This window comes from Oryzias melastigma, linkage group LG22 (assembly GCF_002922805.2).
Source record: "Oryzias melastigma strain HK-1 linkage group LG22, ASM292280v2, whole genome shotgun sequence".
In the NCBI taxonomy this organism is placed as follows: Eukaryota; Metazoa; Chordata; class Actinopteri; order Beloniformes; family Adrianichthyidae; genus Oryzias; species Oryzias melastigma.
The window spans coordinates 6457060-6464291 of record NC_050533.1 but is presented as its reverse complement, the minus strand read 5'-3'; the positions used below and the strand labels follow the sequence as shown (position 1 = coordinate 6464291).

General features: G+C 36.6%; 1 protein-coding gene across 3 annotated transcripts in view; it reads right to left on the bottom strand.

Annotated features, from left to right (window-relative positions):
* Positions 1 to 7232, bottom strand: part of LOC112147790 (serine/threonine-protein kinase PAK 2) — a 21400-nt gene that overhangs the window by 4431 nt on the left and 9737 nt on the right. For all 3 annotated transcript variants that reach the window (XM_024274393.2, XM_024274408.2, XM_024274400.2), the window contains exons 4-13: positions 3839 to 3977; positions 3742 to 3758; positions 3540 to 3653; positions 3316 to 3433; positions 3158 to 3221; positions 3036 to 3084; positions 1993 to 2105; positions 913 to 1030; positions 742 to 841; positions 465 to 661 (exon numbers count right to left, since the gene is read on the bottom strand). In XM_024274393.2, the coding sequence (XP_024130161.1) occupies positions 465 to 661; positions 742 to 841; positions 913 to 1030; positions 1993 to 2105; positions 3036 to 3084; positions 3158 to 3221; positions 3316 to 3433; positions 3540 to 3653; positions 3742 to 3758; positions 3839 to 3977 (1029 nt within the window). The remainder of the gene's footprint in view (positions 1 to 464; positions 662 to 741; positions 842 to 912; positions 1031 to 1992; positions 2106 to 3035; positions 3085 to 3157; positions 3222 to 3315; positions 3434 to 3539; positions 3654 to 3741; positions 3759 to 3838; positions 3978 to 7232) is intronic.

Here is a 7232-nt window from a genome sequence, read left to right as displayed (position 1 = left end):
ACTGAGAGATTTTGCATTTGTTAAGAAAAAAAGTTGAGGCTGAGGCTTTCTTTTTTTCTGCCTTAAATCATAAAACCTTAAATTTAATTTTCTGTAAATAAAAGTTGATGAAACACCTTTTTTATTCAAAAGTACAATCTGTGTTTAACAAGTACATTTTTTATTTCAATTTTAATTTTTTTTTTACAGTATCATTTTTCTGATTTATTTGGTCTGAAATGTTATTCTTTTAATTCTGAGTCTATAAAACTTTTTGGTAAACTTTAAATGCACATTTATTTGTATTTGTTTTCTAATATCTTACATATTTTACAACCTACAGTATTTTTTGACATTTTCTCCTACTTTAAAACTACAAACATTTTTAATAAGTAGAAAAAAGATAATACAGATCAACAAGCTAAGAAATAATCCAAAATAAAAGCAGAACATGAATGGCAAAGGCTTTAAAAGCTCAAACTCACTCTGAGAGGATTCTCGTTCAGATATGGAGGCTCTCCCTCCACCATCTCTATGGCCATGATCCCCAGGGACCAAATGTCCACTTTGGGTCCGTAGGCTTTCCTGGTCACCACTTCTGGAGCCATCCAGTATGGAGTCCCCACCATGGTGCTGCGTTTGCTCTGCTCTGGGGTGATCTGGGCGCAGAAGCCGAAGTCCGCTGCAGGCAAGAGAAAAAAGATGTTTTTTTAATAAAAAAAAAATCTACAGAAGATGCTTTCAGATTTGGGCCTAACTTACTGAGTTTGACTGATCCGTCCATTCCTAGAAGTACATTGTCACTCTTAATGTCTCTGTGGATGACCTGGTTGGCATGAAGAAACTCCAGAGCCTGCAGGACCTGAAGACACAGAAGAATAACTCAAATGGAGTCTACAGATGGAGAAGAAAAAAGGGATTTCGGTCCTGTACCTCTCTACAGACGGCGGCGATTTGAGCCTCATCCATGCAGGTTTCTGTGACGACATCAGTCAGAGAGCCTCCAGCTAAGTACTCCATCACCACAAACAGCTCGTCGCCGACCAGGAAGCTAAAAGATGCGTTCACATTTGTTCTTTTTAATAAAAGTGAATCAAAAACACTATTTTTAAAAGAAACACAAAAAAGAAGCACTGGCTGTAAAGTGAAGAACGACACCTTAACTTGTCCCATTTTTGCAATTCTGCCAACAACCACTAGAGGCTGGTTCTCAATGGAATCAATAACTCACTGACTTAAAATAAGTATTTACAAAAAACTTTTGTTATCGACAAAATATTTATGCCCTAAACTATTATACAAATAAATTCATTATAAAAATCATGTCATATGATTTCCTAGAATTCTTTCTACATTCTGTCAATCAGTTGAAGTGTTTCCATGATGAACATTACAGAACTAAGTCATCTTTTATGTGGAAAAAACCTAAAGAATCAATGACTGACAAATGTTCCAAACCCAACCACCATTTTTTTTCATTTAAAAAAATTGCAATAATAATACAGTTAGGCTAATTCTTCCTCTCCGGTTTCTCCCTTCCCCTTCCAGTTGTAGGGGCATTTGTAGGGGGAGGGGTGTCCGACATTGTAAATGTAATGACTTTTTTGTTTAAACATGGCTTTTTAAACCGATGTGGTTATGTATTTTCCAAGCGCTAACAGCTACGCACTAATTGATGACATCATCGAGGTGAATTCTCATGTTTCCTCTTGTAGGACTAATTGTAGGGGTAGGGGAAGAATTCTGATTCAGCCTTATTGTTTTGTTTTGATTTTTTTTTTGCCTAAAATAAAAACAAATTTAGGAACTTGGCCACTTCCTCGTCCTAAAAACTAAAATAGACAACTGGTTTAGGTTCCCTCCTCCATTAAACAGGTTTAACAACCTATTTGTCCTAAAAAGGCCTGTTTTCCTATCAGCATTTTTTAATTTTGTAAATGTAAACCAGCTCACTAATTTACACAAATCTGCTAAAAATGTGCCCCGCCCTAAGTGTATGTTTTGGAGTGTCACCTGTCAACAAAGTTGACAATATTGGGATTCTTGAGCTCCTTCATGACCAGGATCTCGTTGATGATGAGTTCCTTCTTTGGCTGCTTCTGCAGGTTGATCTGTTTGATGGCCACCTGTAGAGCAAATTCAACCCAGTTAAAAGCCTAACCGTTTAACGCCGGAGGTGTCGTAGGCGACACTTGAATAACACACTATCTTTGATATGCCTTAAGACTTTGAGCGTTTATGCAAATCAGCTGATGTATAAAGTTTGACATTGTGACAGAATTAGCTGATTGACACTGCTTGTGTAAGCACTTCACTAGTGTAAAGTCTGCTTCCGAATAAACTAGAATAATGTTAAATGCTTAAAGTTCCCCTATGACAAACTTTTTAATAAAAAAAAAAACGTTCTCAGTAGTTTTAATTATGATTATGAAGTTTTTAACCAAAATTCCTCAACCTAAATGTCTTAAAAAGCCATTTTTCAAGTTCATCTGAAGACTCCAAAATCTCCTCTGAGGGGGTGTGGCTTTTGGATCTGAGCTGATCAGCTCCGCCCCTGATCGGACGAGGAAGCGAAGAGCTTCAACTACCCAACTTTCATTGATTTACAATCCTTTACTACTGCGGTCAAATGAGCCACCGTTCACATTTCCGTGGTCAAATCAAGAAGTTCCGTGGAGTCTCACTGAGATTTTCCAGCGTTCGCAGCCCTGCTACCATAAGTATTGTATAAAACTCACACAAAAAAGTGACGGTTGATTTGACCACGGAAATGCGAAGACGCCATCTTCTTTTCTCATTAAGGCTCATTAATTCAAACAGATTGTTTCTACAATAGTATGATTGACAGCGATTTAAAAGGAAAAATACTCAGAAATGCAAAAACGAAATGGTTTCTTATTCTCTTTCATAAGAAAAATGCTAAATGTTAAAAACTCAAAAACAAGATTTTCATCAGAGGTGACTTCAATGGTTTAAGAGTATGTAAACACTGGGTTCAAATTTCTTGAAGACTACACTGTTCTTGTACCTACAATATGTACATGAAGCTCGCTTACCTCTTGTCCAGTGGCAACATCAATGGCTGTGTAAACTGTGCCGGAAGCCCTTAAAATTCAACAGAATCATTAATCAAAACAAAAATATTCGACTGAGACAGTGAAAACGTAACTGAACTCACCCTTGACCGATCTTTTCATAGCGGGTGTATTTTTTCTTGGGATCTCCAATACTGACAATAGTTCCTAAAAAACACAATCCGATTTAAACTGACTCATGATGCCAGCACAGCTCTTGTGCAACTTCTGCTCTACGCTGACGACAGTGTGTTTTACATACTTAGTTTGTCCATGATTTCCTCATCCGTCATCTTGCCTCCCTTCTTCTTCTGTTTGTCTGCTGCCTGAGAGTTACTGTCTGTGTCTGGAGTTGGGTCGATGACTGACTTTGTATTGTCCTTACAGAAGACAAGAAAAATTGAGTTTTAAAAAAGGAAAAAAAAATACAAATACTGAAACTCACACAATATGAAAGTTTTTTTTAAGGATGTAGTAAAAACTCACAGATATTGTGTGACGTGGTCTTGGAGCCACAACTGGAGGAGGTGTGTTATCTTCATCGTCGTCATCATAATCGTCTTTCCCAGACGGTGAGGCGGCAGTACTCTGCTTTCCCGGCTGAGACAAATGCAAAAAAAAAAAATCAAAATTAGAGCATTCACATAAAATGTTTGATTGTTGGAATGATAAAAACAAAGACACTCACCAACTGTGAATCTTTATCTGAAGGACACAAAACAATAAATAAATGAGTGCACAGTTACAAAGAGTTTTCTTCATCTCAGAGACGGAAGAAAGCTGACCTGAACCGATGTATTTCTGCTTTCCACTGGTGGAGTCGTAGAATTTGAGGATGGTGAGGACAGTCTGAGGGTTTTGTTTCTGCTCCAGCTTACTGATGTTGGAGGTCTGAAGGAGACGAGCCCATTGCTCCGGCATTCCCTGGACAAACAAATAAATAAACATCTGTTAACAAAATGAGAAGGCAGGAACACAAAATAAACACAGCAAAGCTGGAATCTCATCCTTTAATCCTTCTGTCAACACAAAATAATCCGACATAACACAAAAGAAGTTGTTAAACAGTTTATGGGATTAAAATGTTTTATGAATTAGGGAAAAAAATGCATGTAATCAAAATATGCCAAGTCCACAGCTGTACAGCAACACAACAGGAAATTCCTGGGGTTTTCCGAGTGTCATTAGAACTTTTTTTCTCTGGAAAAATCCGGACCAGCTCCTGTAAAAATGAAAAGAAAATCCAAATAGATTGAGTAAAACTACAGCAAAAGTCACACTGTGGACTCATCTTTTTCTAGTAGAATCACAGGCTGATAATGAACGGCATCACAAAAACAGAACAAAGGGAATCTTTTGCATTGTTACCTAAAATAACTCTCCAATCTACTGTTTTTTTTCCTATTTTGAATTTTCTAAAACCTAATCCAGCAGGATTAAAAAGATTAAAGGCAAATCAAGGGCATTAATAATACATAAACTAAGGCTTCAAACTTTCACTTTGAACTATTATTTTTGCACACTTCCCTCAAGAACACAAAAGGGGAAGAAGAAAGTACATTTCCATTGTGTCCCAACAGTGGATATTTTGTGCTCTGCCGCTCAGATCGCTGACAGAAACATGACACAAGTATGATTAAGAGCTGTTTAAGAGCTGCTGCTGATGGACGCCACACCCTGAAACCAGCCTGCAGCTGCAGATCAGGAAGCTCACGCTACATTTATCACCAGATCATAACTTGGATTATGTTGCAGTCGAACAAATCTTCAGGGAATTATATTGAAAAATTGGTTTTAATTAGAGATGAGCTGATCCGATATTTAATATCAGTATCAAATTGATAACAGGAATAACTCCTGGACAGTCTGAATCTACAGTCAATCCAATTTAATATTGCTTCAGTATTGAGTGAAAAACGCTTTAGCTCAGCTGAAATGCTTCAGAAGAAACAGCCCTTAAGGCGGGAAGGACTTTTTTTTAGCTTGAGGATCAAGTTTTTGTTCAAACATGTCATGCAGACGGAATACACGGGAGTATACGGGCAAGAAAAACAAATTTATATCAATTCAGTTCTAAAATGATGAGGAAAATGTCGAAATTTGACAAGAAGGTCGTAAAATTATGAGAAAAGAAATCCAAATTTTACATGAATAAAACTCTAAAATTGCAAGAAAAAAAGTGAAAAATTGAATTAATCAATACAATTTTGTTTTCTGTCCCTGAGAATTTTAAGAGCTCTGACTTCACACTCTTTAGCTAGATGTCCTGTGGACCTGTGAAGGTTCAAATGATCTGTACAGCTGAGCGAACCACCCTCCTAATGGCCTTGACGTCCTGCTTGCAACTACCCCATCATGTGAGGAATTACGAGAAAAAAAATCTAAATATTACAAAAACAATGTCCTAAAATTATGAGACAAATGTCAACATTTCTGAGAATAAAGCCATAATATTATGAGGAAAAAGACAAAGTTTTATGAGAATAAAGACATAAAATTATGAGAAAAAAGTTGTACATTTAAAAGGAAAATTTCTTTTTTTTCCCCAAATAAAATGTAACATTTAGCTAAAAATATTAAAAAAAAACTAGGGATGTCCCGATCAGGTTTTTTTGGGCCCGATCCGATTCCGAGTCATTTGATTTTGTGTATCTGCCGATACCGAGTCTCGATCCGATACTTTTATAAGACATTTAAAACATAAATAAATTAAACAAACAGATTAGTGTTGTCCCTCACTTATATTTCAATAACCTTCTTTTATCATTAAAAACTTAAATAAAACACTTCTATGAAGTAGCTTTAATAAACAAGTAAAAATACAGCAAATATAAACTAGGAAAAAAAATACAATGTTATTGTTATATAAGGCACATATATAAACCTACAGCAGAGAGGCCCAAATCCAGGCCTCGAGGGCCAGCTTCCTGTAGGTTTTCCAGAAATCCTGCCTTATCTGCTGCTAATTTCCAGGATCAGGTATGTTTAGCCAATAAAGAACTTCAATGGAAGGTTGGTTGGAAAACATGTAGGACACCGGCCCTCGAGGCCTGGATTTGAATACCCCTGCTCTATAGACTTATCAGACAGACATAAACACTTTCACACTTTTCCTTCTCGTTTAAACTCTCAAGGGTCAATGTCTTGTCCACAAAGAATAATGATAGTTTGCCTAAAAAAAAAAACTGTCAACATTTTCTCTCCTTTTAGGAGGCGATGAGCTTCAGTCGCGGCTGGTTCTCAATCTAGTCCATGACAGTGAGAATGAAAAGATCAACCTGACAATCCTCCACAGTGATGGACACTACACACCTGGGCCACTAAAATAGTAAACAGCTTGGACATTCACTTCTAGAAAGATAAATGGTGCATCCTTATACAAACTTACAACAAATTTGAGTCCCTGATTGGTCAAAGTTCTACAGAGTTCAATATCCAACCTGCATTCAGTGGCCAAGTATTTTGTATGAAGAGCTCAAACTCAAATGTAGACCTCCCTTCCTCACTGCATGCGGATAAGCAGGGAAGAAAGTGTGCTTCGTGATCGCGCTATACCGGCGCCACTATGTTTTTATGCATTCAGGCTAAAAACTGATGACGGTTTTGCTACGGCATCCTCATGGTGTATTCACACCAAACCACAGTCTCAAATTGTTTTGTGTACTTCACTTGTGTAAACTCCAAAATAGCCTAAAAAAACAAAAAAAAGCCAAAATTAGCCATAATAGCTAGCTTACGGCTAAAATATTAGCTAAACTCCAAATTAGCCTAAAAAACGGAAAAATCCTAAATTATCCGAAATGACTTGCTGAAATATTAGCTAAAATCCAAATTTCTATAAAAAACAAAAAAAGCCTAAATTAGCCAAAATAGCTAGCATGCGGCTGAAATATTAGCTAACTATTAAATAGCCTAAAAAACTGAAAAAATCCTAAATTTGCCAAAATAGCTAGCATGTAACTGAAATATTAGCTAAACCAAAAAAGCCAAAAAAAACCTTAATAAATGCCAAAATAGTCCAAAAAGCTAGCATAATGCTATTATAACTTTTAACTTTACTACACTCTGACTCCATGTAATATAAAGTAACGACTAATCGAATATTTAATTAGTGATTGACTATTTTAATAGTCGATTAGTCGACTAATCGTGGCAGCCCTAATGAGAAGGGTGGGCTTT